The sequence below is a fragment of the Schistocerca gregaria genome, chromosome 6 (genome assembly GCF_023897955.1).
Source record: "Schistocerca gregaria isolate iqSchGreg1 chromosome 6, iqSchGreg1.2, whole genome shotgun sequence".
NCBI classification, from domain to species: Eukaryota; Metazoa; Arthropoda; class Insecta; order Orthoptera; family Acrididae; genus Schistocerca; species Schistocerca gregaria.
The window spans coordinates 106,261,453-106,285,352 of record NC_064925.1 but is presented as its reverse complement, the minus strand read 5'-3'; the positions used below and the strand labels follow the sequence as shown (position 1 = coordinate 106,285,352).

General features: G+C 43.1%; 1 protein-coding gene across 8 annotated transcripts in view; it reads right to left on the bottom strand.

Annotated features, from left to right (window-relative positions):
• LOC126279103 (dachshund homolog 1-like) overlaps nucleotides 1-23,900 on the bottom strand; it is an 854,344-nt gene that overhangs the window by 60,594 nt on the left and 769,850 nt on the right. For 6 of the 8 annotated variants that reach the window (XM_049979575.1, XM_049979579.1, XM_049979578.1 and 3 more), the window contains 2 exons: nucleotides 20,175-20,348; nucleotides 9,053-9,271 (listed from right to left, as the gene is read on the bottom strand). In XM_049979575.1, coding sequence (XP_049835532.1) covers nucleotides 9,053-9,271; nucleotides 20,175-20,348 — 393 coding nt within the window. The remainder of the gene's footprint in view (nucleotides 1-9,052; nucleotides 9,272-20,174; nucleotides 20,349-23,900) is intronic. The other 2 variants (XM_049979577.1, XM_049979583.1) reach the window with 1 other exon arrangement.

Genomic DNA, 23,900 nt, shown 5'->3' with positions numbered 1-23,900 from the left:
CAAAAACGTATGTTGCAGCCTTCAGGCTCTTGTCTAGTACAATGTGCATGTCAACCACAAATATCAACAGTTAAAATGTATAATTTCAAGTAGAAGGCCAATGCTGTAGGTTTTTATCGTAGAGCTTTTAAGATAAAACGCAAATGCCATCGGATCCAGCCTATATTTGTTATGGCTTCGTCATAATACTTTTAAAATATAACACACGTGACGTTGGATCCACCTGACATTTAGTGTAGCACATATACGGCTAGTGACATGAGCAAACTCAATGAGATGTGCAGGCACCGGCAGTAGTTAAACTGTCGTAGGTGGCGCTTGTCCGCAAACGAGTGTGCGTTTAGCCACACTGAGCAGTCAATGTCTAATTCAGCAAATAAAATAGTTAGTGGTTAAAATTAAAACAGAATGAAACTAGTAAAAGCAGGAAAAAAGCTGGGGAGAGGGCACGGTGAGGGAGGCGTTTAAGTCATATGGCATCTGAAGAGCAAGTGGGCTCAGGTAAAAAGTACTAATTATTTGAACATGAGTGGCACAAAGTAGCACGAGTAGAACTTAGAGATAACTACGGGACAGTGCCAAGTAACAACAGTAAATGAATACAATAATACACTTTGTAAAACTCGTTAACATGATGTAAAACAGGCATAAATATGTAGAGCCGCATTGAGAACTAGGTAACTAACTTGAAGGTAGAATGTGAGAAATTCAAATACAAGCAACAAACGCGGAAGGGGAGGCGATGAAGGGGTGATCCAATTAAAATCTGATCTAATTAGCATTCTAAGGAAAGGAAAACAAATTATATTCTAAACTGCTGGAACAGAGAATGATAGAAAAATGTGTGAAACCGCACTTAGCAAATGGTTCAAATGGTATTAACCATTTGTTACGACGTTTCTGCTGCTACCATCATCAGACTAAACAAATTTCTAACGCCTTACACGAAGTTCAGTGTCAGCTCGAATAATTTGTGGTCGCTCTAAAATAGTTCAAATGCCTCTGAGCACTATGGGACTTAACTTCTAAGGTCATTAGTCCCCTAGAACATAGAACTACTTAAACCTAACTAACCTCAGGAGATCACACACATCCATGCCCGAGGCAGGATTCGAACCTGCGACCGTAGCGGTCGCGCGGTTCCAGACTGTAGCGCCTAGAAGCGCTCGCCCACCTACGGCGGCCGCACTTAGCAGTACGTGCATACTTATAAAAAAGGGATACTTAGAAAAGATATGCGGAGATGAAATTACGATGAAAAATGGGGGAGGAGGAGTTTTAGTCGGTTGGCTTATGTCATTAACTTTGTGTGTGCGATACTGCCAGCTGCATGCTATGTCATGTGTGTTATTTTTCAAAAGTTTCAGAAGGTCACGCTAAATGTCAGTTGGAGTCAATGACACTTTTTTTCTTTTTTAAGACAAAAGGTGTTGATTGGACTACTACCTACAATTACCCATTTCAACTATTGATATTCGTGGCTGATACGCACATTGTACTATACAAGACCGTTTTCTCTTTTTTTTTTTTTTTAAGAAAAAAATTTAATATATTGTTTATCGATTTTGGTTGCTTTCCTAGTTGTGATTTGTAACAACGTTCTAATGTTCTCATAATTTGTGCAATACGTCCAAAGTACATAATTCTGACAAGAGTGCAAGGTACTTCGCCGAGTCTATTGCAGACTTACGCGAGCACGAGGTTACGCCTAGACTGGCCCCCGCGGTCCCGCACGTGTGACCCCATTAGACGCGGACTCGGTAATCCCTGGCACCCTCTTCAGCTCCTAGCCAGACTCCGTACTGCGGCCAGCGATGATGAAAATACCCCCTCCCCTCCCCCCCCCCCCCTCTGCCCCTCCACCACCATCGCCGTTCTCCCGCCCTGCTCCGCCGCTGGCCGACCCTTTTTATTCCGCGTTAATTTTCTCCAGAACAGGGAGAAGATGCAAGTCCGCACCGGAGCCCTAAAATTCTACATGTGCTCAATTAGGCGCGCGCGCGGCGTGCGGGGTCGGACGCTGGCCGGCTTACAAAAAGCGCTCATCCGCGGCCCACTGCGAGCCTATCGGCGGAAATTCTATTAAAAGCGCGAAACCTTTTATAATGGAATCAGCGGCCGTCTGGACCGCCCCCCCCCCTCCCCTTCACCCCATTACTGCCCCCGCCTTGCGGTCCCTAGCAGTCCCCACAGTCCGTTCCGAGCAAATTAAGAAAGCGACGTGGGATAGGCGGTGTACCCTCCAGCAGAAGGGTACTTGCCCGGGTTTTACGTATTACCGCAGCCGCTAGCTTACCAAGTACGTGAGACTGAAATGGAAAAATTCTCAGTCTGTCGGAGAAACACTGTATATTTAGATGAAAGATGCTCTCATTTATGGACGTAGTGGTACTGTAGATCAATGCAACCAGTCCAGCATCTACATCGCGGAGTGGCCACGCGGTTTGAGGCGCCATGTCACGGATTGTGCGGCTCCTCCCGCCAGAGGGTCGAGTTCTCCCTCGGGCATGGGTGTGTTCATCATAAAAAATGGGTTGGACCTATACTCTTCATATATTTTCTTTTAATAATTTTACATGGGTAACTGTATTCATCTTTTAGTGTATCGCAATTGGTTTCTATGATAGTCATCAATTTTAATAAGTCTGCTACATGCATTGTATTTAATGTGTGCTTTTATCACTGTTATGTTTTTGCGTAAATAGTGACTACATATAAGCAAGCCCACAGTAGCGACATCTAGGCAGGGTGTAGGCAAACAGGTTTCTGGATGCTACTGTACCTCAGTAGCTAGTTGGCAATAATCACTATGTGGGCGATGTGGGCTATTCTACACCATATTTTAAATCTATGTGACGATGCTACGCTGATTATATTTATATGTTTTGACGATGCCAATATGACCGTATCGCTTTCGGACATGGTGTAAAAAAGGTATGTTATACCATATTTTATCTGTACATCTCCCTGGTATATGACAGAATATTTTGATATATATAGCTGTTTTATGTTAAAAGACACACTGCTCACTAGATGTATATATTTACATATTTTACATATGAAGATGGTCATTACAGACTAAAATAAGTCATCGTCAAAAGAATTCATTTGTGATCAGAAACTGGAATAAAAAGCCATGGGTGTGTGTGTTGTTATTAGCATGGGGTAGTTGAAGTAGTGTGTAAGTATAGCGACTGATGACCTCAGCAGTTTGGTCCCTTAGGAATGATTTCAATCAAATGACTTCGCATGCAAAATGCGTCATAATTGTCGCTTCAGAGACTTCCGCAATTGATAAACTAATTATTTCTTCATTTAACTGGAAGACAAGTATCTATATAAGCGATGTTGCTTTCATTAAACGGAAAACACTGCCGGGTACGAGCGAGACAACTCGCGTAGGAGCGTTCAAGTGAAATACGATGCCGATAATTATTCGTTGCAGTTAAGAGTGCCTCTCAAAACATTTGTGTGTAACAATTCATTAGAATCACAAGCTGCGACATTGTCGCGAAAAACCAGTGACCCGTATATGTAACAAGTTTCCTTTAATTTACGTCTATGCTCACAAACTTTCTGTTAACAGATTACCGGTTTCGGTCTTTAATGACCATCATCAGATCTGTTTCATAAAACAAAGTCCTAATGTAATTAGCGCCTAGAACCGCTCGGCCACAGAGGCCGGCAGTTTTATGTCACATAGGACAGAATGCCACACGCGCTTTGGACGGAATAGCGTAAACAGTTGCGGAAAATCACTTGTCATGTTGCACAGTGCCTTGGTGAACGGTCGAGCGTAATTCTGAACATCTTGCAATACTGTAAATCAACAGACTGTGTCTTGTTGCGGTGCTCAGAACATAGAACATAGTCAGCTTCCGTAGAATTTGGTTTAATGTGTCAACATAATCAGGCTTTCGCTTCAGCTTCTTTATTACCGCTAACTGTTAATGAGTAAAAATCACGTGGCATCGTATGTTTCATTAACTTTATTTCGTAACATTGCATTTTCTCCCATACTGCCACTTCAATGTAATACAGTTTGTTGTTTGCAGGTCGAACCCTGCGCCTACATGGAGAAGAAGCAATCGGGACGAGAACTACGAGAAAACTCTAGGAGACGTGAGGTAAGCAAATCAGAGTTAGTGATGCTAGGAAAGTGAAAAGGCATACTTTCCTAAACAGTAGTATTGATAGAACTCGCATTTCTGCAAGGTGGGTAGGCCATTTTATGAAACCCGCCGTATAACGAATAGGTAGCAGAAAATTGTAATAATAATTCATTGTCGCAATTTGTCATTTTTTTTAAACATTGCAATAAGACGATATCATTACTACTGTATGGAATCGAAAATGAAATACGAGAACCAGTATTACAATTTTGAGAAAAATATTTTGTTGGTTTGAGCTTGCGACAACGATAAGTTTTACTTTAAAACTACAGACATCTACAGATGACACAAAAATAGAATTTTATAAATGACGATGCTGTTATATGGAATCGAGACTTGGATAAATAAGAGAAAGATGACAGTAAAACAGAAACAGTATGAATTGAGATTCTTCAGCAGAGTGAATGGCTCCGCAAGAACAGGTCTTATTATAAATGCAAACATCCGTAGAGAGCTTATTTTATATGCTGTTAATGAGGAAACAAAATGAATATATAGACAGGTGGAAACAACAAGTCGACAGAACGAGAGATTATGACTACCGATTGGAATCCTGGAGCACCAAAAGAATGACAGGAAAGACATAAATCGACCACGGAAACTAAGACGACTTTAGGACGACGCAAGAGTTGCCTAATCCCCGTATGCAAGATGACGACGACATTTATCCGTGTTTGATGTTGCAAGTCTGATAATTCTACGACCGCCATAAACCCTACAGCCCCCCCCCCCCCCCCCACACACACACACATATACACACAATGTTCTTTAGATGCAGGACTGTAGGTCAATCAGTGGCGAATTTTCCAACAATTCAGAATAAAAAATTTAGCCTTCCAAAAGCACCTTCTACTGCCCTATTGCGTTCTTTCTGTTTTTTATTATGAGGAATTCAAACGTGCTATAGTGCAAATGCTAGTTTCTCCGGGCAGTAGCAGCAAGTTCATGCCAATTCAGGGCGACCATTTAAGAAAGAAGACTCGTTGGTACTGGAATCAACAGTCTTTTGATATTAATACGTCAGCCGCGATATGTGTGTCTTTATTAGTAGAGGTATGCTGACGTATTTTAAGGTAACGTACTGTAGGTGTGTGCTCGCACCATGACTGGAATCGAATGCCGAATGCAACTTTTCCTTCTAGATACAGATCCTGGTATCTGTGAATGTACGATATTATGCCACTCATATGAACAAGAGGCTTGGTAACATGTTGATACAAGTCACATAAAATGCTTAAAAGTGTAAGTTTTTAAGGTTTTCTTTGTGGTGTAACTTGATAATGATATGTGGAGGAGGGGGAGCAGGGTGAATTAGGTTCTACCAATGAAATAAAAATCTTACTTCAAATAAAAAAAAGGTTGATGTAGCAAAACGACTGTTTTCACGTTAACGAAACGGCCCACGAAAAAAAGTTGCTGGTAGAGTTTGGCCTATAGGCGTGCATGGAGAAACTTCTGAAGTAGATGTGTTCCAAACTAGGAAATACCAAAATGAACTGGAAAAATTATAAAGACCATCGTGAAAAGGAAAGTTGAATATGTCGGGCCTGTGATGAGGGACCTTGAGAGGAACAGGCTCCTATCGCCAAGGCAAATTTGTCGGTGGGAGTGGACATGAAAGAATGTTTCTTCTCAGAAATGTGAAAAAATTATGTTTCGTACTATAACCTTTTCCTGAGCAACAATCAACACCTAAATTTGGCATATTGTCTGCCAACGGCTGGTCAAGGAAAGACATTTTAAGAAGAAAATTAAATTTAATAGTAGCAATGTTTTTCTGTAGGTGTCATCTTCCGTATACATAATCCGAAGTGACATCTATAAATCGCCGACGTCAGATAACATATGCAATAAGGACATACAAAAGTAAAAAAAAAAGTAGATGGCAATGACGTGGCAGATATAAAAAAAAATTAAATGGCACAAGTATGTGGAAAAGAAAGTAAAACTGGAATATAGGTTGTGTGAGAGAGAAGTGAGGTTGTCGGTACTCATTTAGAAAACGAATACTGATTGTAAACAGACTGCTGTAGTTGTTGAATCATCAGTTTGCTGTGTAGTTTTATGTAGTCCCAGCGACTACCTCTCCACGGCAACCTCTTACCCTCAAAGTTGCACTTACCACTCAACATAAGCTCTTGGATATATTCCAGTCTCTGCTTCTCTCTACTAGAGCTAACCAGATCGTGAAAAAGTGACAGAAACGAGAGAGAGAGAAAAATCGCTCATCTACTCTGTGTTGGACATCAGAATAAGAACAGGAGCTAATGCCATACCGGTACAGATAGAGATACGTCAACTGTACCGGCAAAACTACATAGCCTTTAATTAGGTTGGAAATTAAAAGAAAACGATTGTATCCAAATATGGTATCAGATGACTTGGTTTCTTGGTTTTCTGACCTAATAACGTTCTCTGAAAAACTGTCCCAGATACTTCATTCATTTTCTTTTTACACCTCTAAATTAATTTCTGATGACACTTACGATTTCTGCGTAGCCTCTAAATTGTCTTTGAATCATTTTGCGAAAATATTTTCAGACGTCAAGTGGGAAGGAAAACAGGGTTATCACTCAGGGATATGAGGGATATGTTATCGTATTACTAAATAGGACATACTTCCCCGAGGATTGAAATTAAAATAACGGAGAAGCGTTCCCTTACTTTTTTATGTAGTGTTCTCATTAGGTCGTACACCGCGCATCCTTGTGTAGCCTTCTGTCACTGATCCGTGAATTCTAGAGAATCTTTTACCATTAATTTTGAGCAGTACAGTACCTTACTATTTAATCTTTTCCCTTCGTTCCTTAACGTATCGTGATCCACGTATCACATCTACGTTAAGCGGCAAGTTTTGTCGTCATAGAAAGGGGAAATAGTAATTTTTCGGATCCCAATCTGGTGAGTACATCTGTTCAATTTTATGAAGTACTACATCGTCGTATTGAAGGGCAGCAGCTGTCCGAAACGCTGTCTGTATTATTTAGTCTCCAGTCTCATATCACAAAAAAGACATGTTATCGATGTACATCGGTTACGTTCGTCTTGAGATATGTACTTACACTCACAACTGTGAAGGGCCCAGTTTAAAGAACTGTGCAAGTTGTTTTCAACACTTCCTGTTATCCGAAACGGCTATGTTGCCACACGATTACGACATTCTTCTGCGTCAATATACCTGAGTACAGATTTGAAACTAATCATAATAACATGACTTCAGCTGTCTATTGACATTTAGCTACTAGGGTTCTCCTCACTGGTAGTAAAGAATGAGCCTTCTTGCAGTTTCCCTTTAATCTTACAGCTAGCGTTATATTTTCTTTCATTCCTGGCGATTGATTGCTTATGAACCTAAGATAACTACGGATTAATGTTCCATCAGTTGTAATTGGCACATTAGCTGCACAGAGCTCGTCATTACATTGAAAGAAATGGTCTTCAAGACAGATCGTCGCCTTTTGGATTCTGAATCGATCTGTATAGTGGAAATGTAGCTGTCGTTACGTCTTGTGCTCAAGAAAACCAGCGCATAATGACTTTTGTCCGGAGTAGTTTCGGCACAGATACACTAGCGCAAAGAAAGCTTCAACAGTTGAGACATATTACTTCAACAAGACGCCGGTGACCGTTAGAAAGGAACAGATCATAGAGGTGTACCGATCGTAGTCGACAAGCAGTAGTGCAAACAGTAGCACTTATAGTTACATGTTTACGAGGTCAACAGCAGTTTCATATTGATAGGAAGTAAGCTTCTTTATACTATTAATTTTTCCATTGTATTAATATGTAACAAATAGCAATAATTACTGTAAACATATTATAAACAAATACTTGGTTTATGTGGCCTAATATAACTGTCCATATAATATGCTGTAATTGTAAGTAATAAATAAATAACTAATAATGGCACTAATACTCTCTGTCAATAAGTTGTGTAATTTGCTGTAATTTCCGTCTTAGAAAATTATTTTCATGTTATGACCTTTCTTCCAGATACTTTTAAATTATGTTGATACTTCAGTTTACTGTTGTCATTTACTTGCGTGATCCTATATTCTTGTCTGTATATATATTCGTGCCGCTCCACACTTAAGTAGGTTTTGAAATCTGCTGCATTCTCAGTTACTTGCAACCTCTGTCTAGAGATCTTTAGGGTTTTTCAAAAAAACTCGAAGGCTAATCTTTACTTATGATTCGCCGAATTTAACTTAATTTACACAATTTATCTTTAAATTCTCTGTACCAGGAACATACCTTTTTAGATCACAAAGTAATTGTAGTAAACACACAAAATTCCCAGACAAGAAAATTATTTTCGTGTTATGACTATTATGTTGATACTTCAGTTTACTGTTGTCATTTACTTGCGTGATTCTATAGTCTTGTCTGAATATATATTCGTACCTCTCCACACTTAAGTATATTTTGAAATCTGCTACATTCTAAGTTACCATCAACCTTTGTCTAGAGATCTTTAGAGTTTTTAAAAAATCAAAGGCAAATCTTTACTTATGATTCACCGAATTTAACTCAATTTACACAAATTATCTTTAAATTCTCTGTACCAAGAACATATTTTTTTAGATTACAAAGTAATTGTAGTAAACACACAAAATTCCCAGACACCATTTTTTAAATTTTTATTTCTATGTTCAGTTTCTCTTGCGAGCTACAGTGAGTTAACAGTATTATTAAACTTTAAATTCAATTACATTGGTTCAAAAATTTTTAATAAGACAGCTTAGTCACATATTGAGTGAGATATCATTATTAGAGAGTTTCAGTCGTCCCCTTCAACCTCACCGCGGCCTGAGCCGACACTACAGAGATATGATTAGACTTCTAGAAAGTATGGAAGGCGTCGCTTGCAGAAGACGTACCCGTCACCGCCGGCAAGTATTTGTGGTACTGGTACTGACCGGAGTAGTTCTGCCAGAACGCCGCCCCGGAGCCCATCAGGTCCAGTCCCGAGTAGTTCCACTGCTTCTCGCTAGGTGGCTCCGGCACGTGCGCGGGCGGCTGCCGGGGGTAGGCGGGCTCCGATTGGTCGGCGGGCACGCGGTGTTCCCCGCCAGAGCCGGCGCCGGCGCCGCTGCCCTCTGTGGGAGAGATGGAGCACTAATCAGTACAACCTGCTGCAAGCTGCTGAGGAGATGCGGCTGCAGATGCGCTAAAAATCCAACATTTTTACGACATTCCTCTTGAAAGAGTGTGTATTGAGTTCATAAATTTGTGTTTAATAAACCACTGCAGTTAACATGAACTACATTCAATCCAAGAGTTTAGTTAGTTTCGTACTGCGTCAGTGCATATGTTCACCAACATTAACCATTAATATTTCTATAAGGTACTAAGAATAATATATTTCAGTTTAACAATTTACCTTCATCTGATATACGACCACAAGTGCCTTTAATTGTTTACTTCATAACAACTCACTGGTTTAATTTTAGAATTGTTGAAGCAAGTAACAAATCAAAGTGAGAAAGTGAAATAAAGTAGGTAACTATTAATATTTCAGTTCTCATTGACTTACTACTCATTGAAGATAGTTGTTTTCTTTTATATATGTGTGTGTTGTAACATCATTGTTTCATCGACTCTGGTAATAAAGCAGATTACCTGTTTTTTCAAAGAGAGACATTGTAGTGCCACCAATTTTTTAGTCACGTTGGGCGATCGATAACTGTAGCTACAAACAATCAAGGAGGTTTACAATGCCAGCAGTTGTTCGCTTATTTCACAAGACAGCAACATTCACGATCGATATAACTGTTTCAGTCTAACTAAGTTACATTTATGAAACTGACAGTCACTCATAACCATAAGCTCGATTAATTCATAATAGTTTTTCTCCCTTCTAAGGCATGTTTCGACACTTGAACGTTACTGATAACTTCAATACTTACAACTGTATGGCAGAATTCAGCAATTTATTCTTAAACAGTTTTTATATGCCCTTATAATTTCGACACATTCTAAATGCTGTCAATGACGAACTTCGTTTTCTACGTATCACAAATATTCCATGTGTGGTACAGCAAGTATCACACGTACCTTTCGTAGCAATGTTCAGATTAAGTACCAGTAATAAACTCCTGATAACAACAGGTTGAAATTGAAACTTTTGAACTCCCGTAAAGAAAACTTTCCTTTCAATGCATAAGAAACCAGGCTGAAGTCGACTGTCGAACGAGTCCTTCAGTTCGATCAGCCACCCTGAGCGTTATCACGCAAATGCTGAATAATTTGGAACGGCAGAGCATGCAGTTCCTTGGTCGTCCATTTCAGCGCTGTGTACTATCCATTTAGGAGACATTCTTACTTTTCTTGGTCCCCTGACACCTCACAGTACAATGTATCTTGTGCAAAATTCGCGTCTGGGATTTGTTTCTAGTTTTCCTGGCTGAAATTGTTAAGCCGGGAAAATTGCTTTTTTGGTTTCTAAAAAGATTATGTCCCGACAGTCAGTGAGCCAGACAAAACAGCTGCGATATTAGCAAGTAGTAAATATGAGAATAAGTGAAAGGAAACTGGTGGACCACACGATTGCAAAGTCAGCACGTCGCAAAGCTGTAAACACGAGAAATGTGTCCTTTCATGTCCGTATAAAATGACGTCGCGTTGCGTTTAATACTCGCAACTAGAACCTCATGATAGGAAGCTGGAAATGAGAGCATTCTATTTCTACTAATAATTTGCACTGTGCATTTCGTTAAAGCTTTACAGGTATAGCATTCACTCTTGATACCGTAGCGAATTTTAGCACAGTACTGTACACTTTCTCCATTCGGTGATTTTGAATTTCATAAAATATGCCATAATCACCTAAATGAATTGCAGGGATGTTACCAAGCCCCATCAAGTTCTCTTGCAAACCTTACGAGCTTTCGATTGGAAACAGTTGTATATATTTATAAAGTCCTGCGACAAATACGAAGCTCTTCTGTACTTTCTCCTATCTTTTCCTAATCTTTTTTGGCCGAGCGCTACTAGGTGCTTCAGTTTGGAACCGCGCGACCGCTACGGTCGCAGGTTCGAATCCTGCCTCGGGCATGGATGTGTGTGATGCCCTTAGGTTAGTTAGATTCGACGGGACTGATGACCTCTGACGTTAAGTCCCATAGTGCTCAGAGCCATTTGAACCCACATGATCTTTTACATCTGTATGCAACAACATCGTCTAAAACCCGTTTTTCATATTAACTTTGTCTGTTCTCACTACTTTTCCACTCCAGTTCTGTTTCGAGTACCGAGTTAACTACTCCTGGTTAACATATGAGCCTCACAAATCTGTCCCTTCCTCTAGTAAAGGTCTTTTTGGTGCCTCTCCCACTCGTACCTCACTACTGAACTTAATTTTTAAGCCTCTTCTTCGAATGCGACTTCCTTACGGTACCGTGTTACAGTACACTCCTCTGTTCCACATGAGAATTTGATAGCAGAAGAGGTCTTTTTCTGAACAGAACATTTACTGGACGCGCCACTTTGCTTCTGCTCTCCCCCTTGCTTCGTTTGTACAGCGCCCTCAAGTACCATGGAAGAAGTTAAGTCTCATTACATGTCTTATTATCCTGCCCCTTCTTATCAGTGTTTTGCTCAGGTTCCTTTCTTCGCCGACTGTGCGGAAAAACTCCTCAATATTCTTCTGTAGCAAACGCTTCCATTGTCTCCTGTTCCGGTTTTCCCACAGCTCATGATTCACTGCCATATAATACTGTGCTGCAAACGTACATTCTCAGAAATTTCTTCTGCAAATTGAGGCCTATGTTTGATACTAGTATATTCCTCTTAGGCAGGAATGCTCTATTTTCGAGTGCCAGTCCGCTTTTTACGTTCTTCTTGGTAAGTCCGTCATGGGTTATTTTGATTGCAAGGTAGGTGGATTCCTTACCTTCGTCATCACCAATTTTAATGTAAAACTTCTCCCTCCTCTCATTTCTGCTGCTTCTCATTACTTTCGCCTTTCTTCGGTTTACGCTCGATCCATATTCTATACTCATTAGTTTGTTCATTCCTTTCAACAGGTCCTGTAATTCTTCTTTACCTTCACTGATGAGACCAGTGCCATTAGCGTATCTTATCACTGACCCTGAATTCTAATCTTAGTCTTGTATAGATTGAGCAGTATAGGTGAAATACTGCATTCCCGCCTTACAACTTTTTAAATCCAAGCACTTCCTTCTATCCAGTTCAAACTCGCTTCTTCGATAGGCAATGTTACATTTTGAGTAGTTCCAAATCTTATTATTAAGCACATCTCTAAACTCCTTTCTACCACTTTTCTTCACCTTGACCTGTGCTTTATCCTTAATCCATATTCTGCATAAGTAAGCTGTTTATTCATCTCAACACATCTTGTCCCGTAATCTCAGCGTGAAGAGCTACGTCGCCTGCGAACCACAGCACTGCTGGCTGCCACCCTCGCAGCTTTACTCTGCTCCCAATGTTATCTTTCATTTCCTTGTTTGTTTCTGCGATGAATAACTTGAACAACTGAGTTGATGCGCTGCAACTCTTAATGGCATTTGGCGTTTCCAGTGGGCTGATCTGGAGGACCGCTCCCCCCAAAATCTTGTACTATTTTTTTGTGAACAGCAGCAACACGCGCTCTTTTATAGTCACGCGTTTTGTCACTGAATGCGAAGCTGCCGGCGTACATCAGCGGCTCAGCCTGGGTTCCGCAGGGCGTGCCCCGCCATCCCGCCATCCGCGTCACACACAGACGTCTTACGTCGACGCGTGACGAGTTGCGCCCCCCCAGTGAGGCGCAGAGCTGGCGCGTCACGGCTGTCTGGGCCACGCTCGTCGGAAGTCGGCCGCTGTGGACGTGGCCCCGAGCGACGGCCCCATCCTGCCGTCTGGTAATTAGCAGCCCGCGTGTGCAAACTACCGACGTCACAGCCCGGCCCGGGCCACAAGTCGCCCAACTTGGGATCGCGCGTCGGCGCTTTCCAGCTCTGACGCGTGTGGCGCTGATAAGATTGCGTCCGACCTTCCGATACGAGCTGTCCCCAATCGACAGCCACAGTCGGGCTCGTTAATGCGCACACGGATGCGCTGGGGTGGCCGGCCGGATGCGGGGACACTTAATTATTCCGAATACGTGGATCGAGCGTGATGACGCCGACGTTAAAACAGTGTAGTCGCTCTCTGGTTGGGGGTGAGGCTCAAATGACCGGTCCTCCTCTTCCTTAAAGACGGTCACGGCCTATTTTCCTCCATACTTGGCCAACCCTACTTACTGCCCCGTTTCTAATGGCCCCTTTGTAGACGAACACTAAATTTGTCACATATTCTAAGCAGCTACATTTTTTTTCCATTCAACTTAACAAGTGCACCTGCACGCACACCAATCTCTCGTGCACTGGAAAGCGAGAATTACGCTCCTGCGCTATTCGATAAAGACTGACTTCCGGTAATATGTTTTTCTTATAGGGGACGTCACCGCTCTTATCAAGTCAGCCAGTCGAGTGCTTCGGTAGTGTTCTCGCTTTTCGCACCTGGGTTCCCGCGTTCGATCCCCGGCGGGGTCAGGGATTTTCTCTGCCTCGTGATGACTGGGTGTTCTATGACGTTCTTAGGTTAAAATGGTTCAAATGGCTCTGAGAACTATGGGACTTAACACCTATGGTCATAAGTCCCCCAGAACTTAGAACTACTTACACCAAACTAACCCAGGAACATCACACAACACCCAGTCATCTCCTTAGGTTAGTTAGGTTCAAGTAGTTCCAAGTTTTAGGGGACTGGTGACCATAACTGTTATGTCCCATAGTGCTCAGAACAATTTGAACCATTTTTGAAGTCGAGTGCTTCCAGATATCTGAATCAGCCTCGTCTCAAAGTTCTACAGCCTGAGCACGAAGCCGGCCGCGGTGGTCTCGCGGTTATAGGCGCGCAGTACGGAAGCGTGCGACTGCTACGGTCGCAGGTTCGAATCCTGTTTCGGGCATGGATGTGTGTGATGTCCTTAGGTTAGTTAAAGTACCCAGAATGAGATTTTCACTCTGCAGCGGAGTGTGCGCTGATATGAAACTTCCTGGCAGATTAAAACTGTGTGCCCGACCGAGACTCGAACTCGGGACCTTTGCCTTTCGCGGGCAAGTGCTCTACCAACTGAGCTACCGAAGCACGACTCACGCCCGGTACTCACAACTTTACTTCTGCCAGTACCTCGTCTCCTACCTTCCAAACTTTACAGAAGCTCTCCTGCGAACCATGCAGAACTAGCACTCCTGAAAGAAAGGATATTGCGGAGACATGGCTTAGCCACAGCCTGGGGGATGTATCCAGAATGAGATTTTCACTCTGCAGCGGAGTGTGCGCTGATATGAAACTTTATGGTAGGTAGGAGACGAGGTACTGGCAGAAGTAAAGTTGTGAGTACCGGGCGTGGGTTTTAGATTTAAGTAGTTCTAAGTTCTAGGCGACTGCTGACCACAGCCCCATAGTGCTCAGAGCCATTTGGACCATTTGAATCTGAAGATGAACTCTTTCTCTAATAAGAAGAATGTATTTCTAAAGAACTACGCTAGACGCAGCTACGCCGTTTGCTGCAAACAGTAACTTGGCGTAATGTTTTTTGTGGCTGCACTGCCACATGTCTATGCCGTTTCTTTTACTGTACTTACCTTTAAGACAACAGATTTTACTTAGACATGTCGGGACGGCATCTCTGAAGCAGGTGTAATGTTTTCAACAATATTAAATTTGGAAATTTCCGGTGAGTTCCTATGGGACCAAACTGCTGAGTTCATCGGTCCCTAGGCTTACACACTACTTAATCTAACTTAAACCAACTTACGCTAAGGACAACACACACATCCGTGACCGAGGGGGGACTCGAACCTTCGACGGGGGTGAGGGGGGTGGGGGGTGTGAACAGTGGCAAGGCGCCTCAGACCGCGCGGACGAAACACCGCCACACTTATGGTCATGTATTGAATGTAACCTTTCCAGATGGGGATCGATACGCCCATAGCCACCACGCTCACCACACATAATCCCTCTTGACATTTAGTGGTGAAATTTCGTTAAGGATACAGTGTTCAGTTCTCCTCTTGTGTAAACTCTTATGTCACGAATACGAGATGCTTTAGGGGCGGTAACGGAAGGGATGTTGGTGAACAAGAAGAAAAGTAGGGTATCGCCAATACGTTCTACAGACAACAAATGGAGTACATGTGAAAGTGCACCCATAAAAAATTAACATTCAGTAAAACTGTCCATCTTGATCGCAATTTATATTTTTGTTTCCTTAAAAACACACTTTAACGCGTTTCTGTCACAGTCATCATCGGAACCACTTTTAAAAACCTAACACACTGTATTTCGTCAGTTTACACGGACACTTGAACTACTGTTATTGACTGGTCGGCAGGACTCAGCAGGACAAGCCATACCTGTGAGGATGTCGAACGTAGTATTGGACGAAACGTTAGGAATAGAAGAATTCCATGGACCACGGCCATATAACCCGGAAGAATTATCAACAACAGTACCATCCGGTCATGAAAGCCTTCATTGTATGACTTGAACTATTACTTATTTATTATAAGTGAAGCTAAAATTTGCTACAAACTGCCAAGCTGTGTCTAGGATAGAAAGCCTCGCGGGGTAATCGTGAGGTCTAGGGCGCCTTGTCACGGTCCGCCCGGCTCCCCCCGTCGGAGGTACGAGTCCCCCGTCGGGCATGGGTGTGTGTGTTGTCCTTAGAGTAAGTTAGTTTAAGTAGTGCGTAAGTTTAGGGACCGATGACCTCAGCAATTTGGTCCCATATTGCCCTTTGCCACAAATTTCCAATTTTTTTCCTTAGAAACTAATTTTTGTAATCAGGAAAAGAATTTGCGCTCCGCCTGTATTTCACCATCATCCCGTCGTGCACACTTTCTACAATCATCCAGATTCAACATGACTCAGACTTTTCGCCAACAGCAGTTTGAAGTAGCATACAACTGATCGGGGTGAAAATGTGTAACAGTTCAGGCGACAGAGTAACTCTCATCAATCAAAAGTGATCAATCAAAAGAAAGAATTCTTATCTGTGGATTGAGGATAAGGATACACAAAGTGGTCACGGAAAGAGACGCATAGTAGAAGAAAGAAGAGCTAGAACCTGAGAATCACCAAGATTAGGGAATAAATAGTAGAATGCTTGAAAGCGTAAGGTTACATAAGAGGGGAGAAGTAAGAAGACTTCAGTATCGGACTGTTGCATGCAAAGTTAGCAAGAAATATAGCTCTATGGGAATCAGAGATTTACATGGAAATGGTGTGCAGATACAGAAACTGAACAGCATTACATGAAAGTCAAATGTTTACCATGATGAAACTCGAGTTGAAGAACAGAAAGCGTTTGAAATTTACTTCTTTATCCTAAGGTGAAAGGAGGAAACACTACACAACTATTTACAACAAATATACAGATTCCTACACAGATAAACACAATCATAAATTCATCAAGGTTCATAGCTCTAAGTCCAGGTTTGAAATCCTGTCAACAGCTTCTGCAGATCAATGGTGGCGGCCTTCCATTGCCCCTATGAACATCCAAAATTTACACGATGTACGGTTTGCTGCTATTAGCCTCAGTCCCGTTGAGTAGACGACTTTCAGCCCCAGTGGGTCAACAAAGCTCATCTGCCCTGGGCAGATCAGATCCGATTCAGTATGCACCAATGATACAATAGGAATACTTCAAAAATTAATTAGGGGACTGGAACAATTTACAAACTTAGCCATTCCGGAAGTGCTTGCACTCTCATCCGAAAAGCCAATGATCATCCCCTGTTCGACGTCAGATAAGTTGCCCCATTTCGACAACGACTGTACTTTTTTCAGCGTCCCCGGACACGCTTTATATACCATCCAGTGCAAGTGTTGCCAGGTTACTGCGCGCTGCCGTAGAAAATAGGCGGTGATGACATTAATGTGACTACACCGTATATTTTCCAGGTCAATTTTATTTTGCTAACCCTGTAGAAATAGTTAACACTATACTAGTGGACTGGAAAATTTAAAGGTTAACGAAAATTACACTATCGGGGAAGGACAGTGGCAACGTGGAGTGGAAAAAGTGATATAAAGTTATTATGCGGCGACGGGAAATTTCCGCTACATGTGTCTCAGCAGAAGTCCTTTTGAAACTCGCGGAACAGAGTAATTACGAAACTAAGTACCACGCCTAACCAACACAACAGAGTCGCAGGCTTGTCAGCGTACTGCTTGCGGTGTAACTTTGTGCTTGGAAATGAAATCGGTGACGGGAAACGAAATTTGAAGCTCCTAACACGTCAGGCTTGCTAGGCAAACTTGGACATGGCGCACGCTTCACTAGTATCAGTGCCTCAGAGGGGCTTGGGACGGTGGCTTTACAGGCAGTAAGTGGGTGGTTGGCGATGGTTTGCGGAGTCGGTATTAGCGCAAAACACCGCCCACCAGTCGCTTTTAATTACGTCCGCTTAAGATTGCAGCGAAACTCCTTGCAAGTTGAAAAATTAATCCGCCCGTTGTTTCGCCAGCTCGGCGCGTTAACGTCGGCGGCGGAGAAGAGAACTGGTTATAAACAAAAAAAGGGGGGGAGACGGGAAGGCAGTTTTTCTGCTAATTTGTATGGCCCACCGAGACACGGAGAGAATAGCGCGCGCCGGCGGTGCCGGGGTATTAGAACTGCTCCGTGTATCGAGAAGCAATGGCGGGATTAGCAGCGCAAAGTAGCTGGCTGGTGTCGGCTGGCCCGGGACGTCGCATTCAGCAGAGCGGCCGCCGGTATTAGCGCTTCATTTGTTTTAGCAGGCACTTTTGTTTGTGTTTGCTAAAAACCGGAGATGGAGGAGTCGGATCAGAGCCGGGTCCATGGGGCGGGGAGGGGGATCGCGAAAAATATATATCGCCGGGGAGGCGTCCGCCGTCGGGAATAATAAGAGCGATAGAATCAAGCCGACTGCTCGCCAACTAATTGCTTCGGTTACACGGAGATGAAATTCTTAGCAGACTTGCTTCGGCTAAATTAAAACAGAATTAATGTTTTAAGAGCGTTGATGAAGCGAATGGGTTGCTAAGTACAGCTGGGGTGGAAGGAGCGGAAAGCAAACTAGGATGGTGGGGGGGGGGGAGGAGAAGGGGAGGGGGGAGTGGTACATAAGCCACGACGGCCGAAGGGGCGGCGCATAAAATGACGGGATTTCGAAGCGAACTAAGTTTGCGTTAATTATCAAGTTGTAGGGAGATAATTCTTCGCCGGCAGTATAATCGAAATAACCGTAAGCATCTTAGCGTTCTCGCCGAAACAGCTTTGGCGGCCGGCGCGACGAATCGCGCAAGGCAAGAAACCGCTGACGTCCGGCTGGGCCTGCTAAATGTGTCCGATACGTCACGCACGAGCCGTGGAAGCGAACGCGCCTGCGCCACGTACTTGGTTAACGGCCTCGGTGGAGGAATGGCCGCTGTTTACAGTGATACCGGGTGGGGATGCCGCTGCTGGCGGAGAGGTGTCTGACTCTAGGTGCCTATGGAGGTACACGAAAATAGAGGAGAATTAGTCAAAGCTAGGAAAACTTTAAATTCCTATCCATGGCTGGTTACGTTTATGTCTGTAATGTTTACTGAGTAAGCCTTTACTATTAAGAGCAAGTGCGCTGGAAGTCTGTAAAGCCAATGTCCTGCCGAAACCGCACTGGAGTACGATAGTCGATGTAAAGCAAAGATACAAAGTTATTAAAACTGAAATGCAAAGAAAGTCTTTTCTTTAATTTTTGCTAACGTACAAACAGGATGAATGCTGAAGATCAGATGAGCAGATCACGTAACTAATGAGGAAGTACTGAAAACGAAATTCCAGGGCTAAGTTCACTGGAGGTACAGGCGAAACAGGCCTACATATAAGAAAATTTTTCGAAATTTGTGGTAAGTTCCTATGGGACCAAACTGCAGAGCCCATCGGTCCCTAGGCTTACACATTACTTAATCTAGCTTAAACTAATTTACGCCAAGGACAACACACACACACATGCCAGAGGGAGGACTCGAACCTCCGACGGGGGTAGCAGCCCCAATCGTGGCAAGACGTCTCAAATGAGGGTGAAATATTTTAAATATGTGTGGAATATATTAGACAAGCGATTACGTTAGCAACTTCGTGGGTAAAAATCTCCTCCTAAACGAATGGAGCAATTTTAGCCACCCCTGACATATACATTATTAACTATGTGGAAATAAATACTGTCAGGGAGAGAACCAATAACCTTCTATTTCGGTGTCGTAATAATGTGGAGAGAGAGAGAGAGGAGAGAATGAATGGGCAGAGAGAGAGGGGAAGGAGGATAGGGGCGGACAGGCGGGGAGAAGAAGATGGGCAGAAAGAGAGGGGAGAAATGGACAGAGAAAGGGAAGAGGAGCGGAGAGAGAAGGAGGAAGGGAAGACGGACAGAGAAAGGAAAGAAGCAGAGATAGACAGAGGCAGTGGTTGGAGGAGATAGAGAGATGGGACAGAAGGGAAGGTGTTGAGGAGGGGGAGGAGGAGATGGAGAAGGGGAGGAACAGATGGATAGAGAGAGACAGAGGGAGGAGATGTACTAACAGGGAAGAGCAGCAGTTAAAGTTTGAGATGGAGCTAGAGAGGGGAGGATGAGATGGACAGAGGGGGAAGGTGCTAATGGATTGAGGGAGGGAGGGTGAGGGGAGAAGTGATAGAATGTGAGGTATGGGGAGAAGCAGATAGAGAGGGGAAACAAGCAGACAGACAGAGAGAGGGGTAGCAGGGGATGGATAGTGAGTAGGGGGAGGAGAAGATGGAGAGAGAAGGACAAGGAGTATCTGGACAGAGAGAAGTGGGGAGTAGAGGGGCAGGAGAAGCAGAAGATGGATAAATGGAAGATGGAATAAAATCATATTCAGCATACCCGGAAACGCCGGGAATTCAGTTAGCAAAACAATAAAGGAGTTGACGTGAAAACTGCGACTATTGAGCAGGGAGCAAAGAAAGTTAGGTGAGAGACTTGCCTGGCTTGGCGGACTGCAGCGACGAGGTGCTGAGCACCCGCAGCGTGTCCGGCGCGGCGCCGCTCGCCTTGAGAGCCTCCTCCAGCTGCGCCCGCCGCTTCATCTCCAGTTCCAGCTGTTCCTGGAGCCGCCGGCGCGCCTTGCGCTCCTTCTTCAGCCGCTTCTGGTACAGCACTGCCGGCAAACACACAAAACACGACACTATTAGCCGCAGTCGCTACACACACTGACGACAAGTGGCCGGCTACCTTCTAATGCTTCTGTTCAAATGGCTCTGAGCACTATGGGACTTGCATCTGAGGTCATCAGTCCCCTAGACTTAGAACAACCTAAACCTAACTAACCTAAGGACATCACACACATCCATGCCCGAGGAAGGATTCGAACCTGCGACCGTAGCAGCAGCGCGGTTCCGGGCTGAAGCGCCTAGAACCGCTCAGCCACAACGGCCGGCTAATGCCTCTCTACATGCAGCGCTATAGAAAAATATGTTTGGACAGGATTCACAGACGATGATTTAAGGGTCAGTGTACTCTGCAAAGTACTCTGCAACATGATATTCGTTCAGCGCCCTTACAATAAAACATTATTCTTTCTTCAAAGACTAGGAGAGAGAATAATTTTAAAATCTTAACAGGTTAATGGAATATCAAGAATATACGAAAAAAAGTTTGCGATGTAGCATGGTCCACTGCAAATGGCTTAACTGTAGACCTTGCCAGCCGCTGATAATTTTATTGTATGAAACAGATATTCCTTTGGTCTGTAATCTTCATTACGTGTCCAGCTGACAATGCGTCGATTTTGATTTACTCAAGCACCCGCCCCAGTTCACAAAGCACAAGTATTTTCCAGGAATGAGGAGGTTCTCTACAGAATTGGCGAAGAGAAGATTATATGGGAAACACCGTCAAGAAGACGGGACTGCGTGTTAGAACATGTGTTAAGGTATCGGGGAATAACTTCCATAGTACGAGGGGAGGTCGTAGGAGGTAAAAACGTAAAGGAAAGACATGTATTGGAACACATCCAACAAATAAGTGAGGACGTAGGGTGAAAGACCACTCTGAGTTTAAGACGATGGCACAGAAGAGGGATTCGAGGTGGGCCGCATCTAAGAAACCAGAAGACCGACGATTGGAGAAAACTTCCGAATGCTTACAAGAATCTAGAAAGCTCGGTACAGTCAAATACTTAGGCAAAACTGCCTATGAACAGAGTATTTGAGATAGATACCTGGGGATGGAGTTACATGGCATCAAGATTAATTACGTTATAAAGCGACCAACGCAGTACAGAATACAGCAGGAAAAAGACTGTAAAAAGATGTGTGTGTATCGAAACTTCCTCTTTTAGTTGACAACCTCTCTTCATCCGCAAACAGTTGTTATGCAGCCAGGGGACAAAGTGAACCGGTTTCCTTACGAATCCTGTCACCTATGCATGCCACCGTATAATTGCACGAAATGTTAATAGACTGTAGTGGTAAATGCGGGAAAGAACGTGCACAGAATTAGTGGGGAACAGACTCGACATTATTCTTCAGTACCTAATTCAGCGTAACAACTGTTCCCAAGCAAATGGACAGGCCTGAAATGGAAAATTACCTCTCACCTAAAGTAACTATATTGGTAAACACTCTTGAAAATGGAACGTAACCGCAAATTTAGCGTTCTGTTGACAGGTTCGTAATAACAGTCGGAACACTGCCTCAACTGAAGATGGATAGGAAACAAACTGCTAGTTGCCGTATGAAATGTTATCACCGCGGCATTTACCGTGCACTTCCCGTCGTTTCATGTTTTGAATTCCGTCCGCTCTTCTTTTGTACGAGTCTACAGTCAAAACAAAACGTCAGCTTACTCGGCACACAGTATTTCGTTGATACGGTTAATTTTTTTTTCTCTTACGGATAATGCTTGTCAAAGACCAGATTACCGCCTCAGTAACTACACACAGGCCGCCTCGGCCCATAAATATACCTCACGGAAGAGAAAGTCGTGTTTCGCGTCCGTTTCCTTGCAGTTGTTTATCTCAGATGAGGTAAACGCAGTTACGATCGCACTTGATGGAAATGCCGAAGTTTTATTTGAAACAGAACTGCTGCGAAGGACATTTGCATACTAACTGCTGGAAATTAGAGCCTTAAGCGAAATGTTCGATCGTTAAAAGAGAAACTAGTGCAGATAAACTTTGCAGGTCTTCAGAAATACGGCTCCGCTGCCGTTCGAATAGCAGACACAAGAAATAAGTAACTTCCACGTTCGACCGTAACATTAAATATTTGCCGAATTGCAACATAGTACGCAAATCAGAATCATTACTCCCAGTTCCTTTGTTTTTATGTTGTTCAAAATTTCTAGGTAATAAAATCACTGCGAGCATACGTCACGCATAATATAAGATTTCGCTAAGCAGTATCAGTAACCTGGGCTGCACAGGTGAAGAGCATATAGCATAGTTTACATTTCTTTCTGTAAGCACACCCTACTGGTGGAGCCTCGGGCATGGATGTGTGTGATGTCTTTAGGTTAGTTAGGTTTAATTAGTTCTAAGTTCTAGGGGACTGATGACCTCAGAAGTTAAGTCGCATAGTGCTCAGAGCCATTTGAACCTACTAGTGGAGGAAAGAGAAGAAGGTGGGGGAGCGGAGAGGGTAGTATGACGAATGCCGAAGAAGAAGAAAAAAGAGGAGGGGGTGGAGGAAGATAAGGTACAACGGAGAAAATATTGTTCTGTTTGTGTGAACTATTACAAGCATTCTGAATGGAAATTAAAGACGTCGTGAATACTATATTTCATTTCTTTCTGTTTTATTTATTGCTTTTTTACAGAGCTGTTGTCTACATTTTTAAATAATGGTCATAGAACTTACAATTTTCATGTGCTAACATAAATTGTTTCTTGTTCCTAACAAATATTGGTTTCAGCAATAAAAATTGAAGTAATAATAATGAATTGCAAAGAAAAATCATGAATGGAAAAGGAAAGTTTTAAGTAAGGTAAGTAAGCAGTTACTTGTTTAAACTGAAGAGAGTTTAGCGATGACATGAAATATTAGAGATGAACTGTAGATTTCCGCCACCGAAGTGGCGTGGGGGGGGGGGGGGGGGGGGGGGACCTCGGAAAGACATCGCGTCGTGCAGCCACCGTCGGTCCTCGTTGTTACTAGGTTCTAGGAGTGAGCTATTAATGCGATCTGGGCCAGAACCCGCAAGTACACTGTGCTTCTAGGCACCTTAACCCGTCACGGCCTGTACACTACGTGATTTGGTCAAGAAATCTGTCGCTAAATCGTTTGTATCAGTGTTTGGGTCAGTTTCGCCACTTTTTTATGAGGTGTCTGTCACGTTAATCGTTATATTGTAGAAAAATGTGGGAAGTTCAGTCGAAATATAACGAAAAGCGCCTGAAACAAAATCACGTGTAACTCAATAATGTCAGTTATAACAGCGATCCTCAAAATCAGCACATCAAGTACCACAATCAATCAAGATGTCCTATGGCGCACAGTCGTCAAACCTGCTAACTCAAGTAGGTGTCTCATTACAATACGCGACAGGAGATGGTCCAGCCACGGTACTTCGTAACGAAACCGATAGTATGTTGATAAAAGTGTGACTGTAGGGTAAAACAAGTAAAAATTTCCTGTGAGACCAAATCCTTCATTAGAGAAAGCTGATATTCCAGTTTTGCAAAATGTAACAGTGGCGAAAAGTTTTTGCT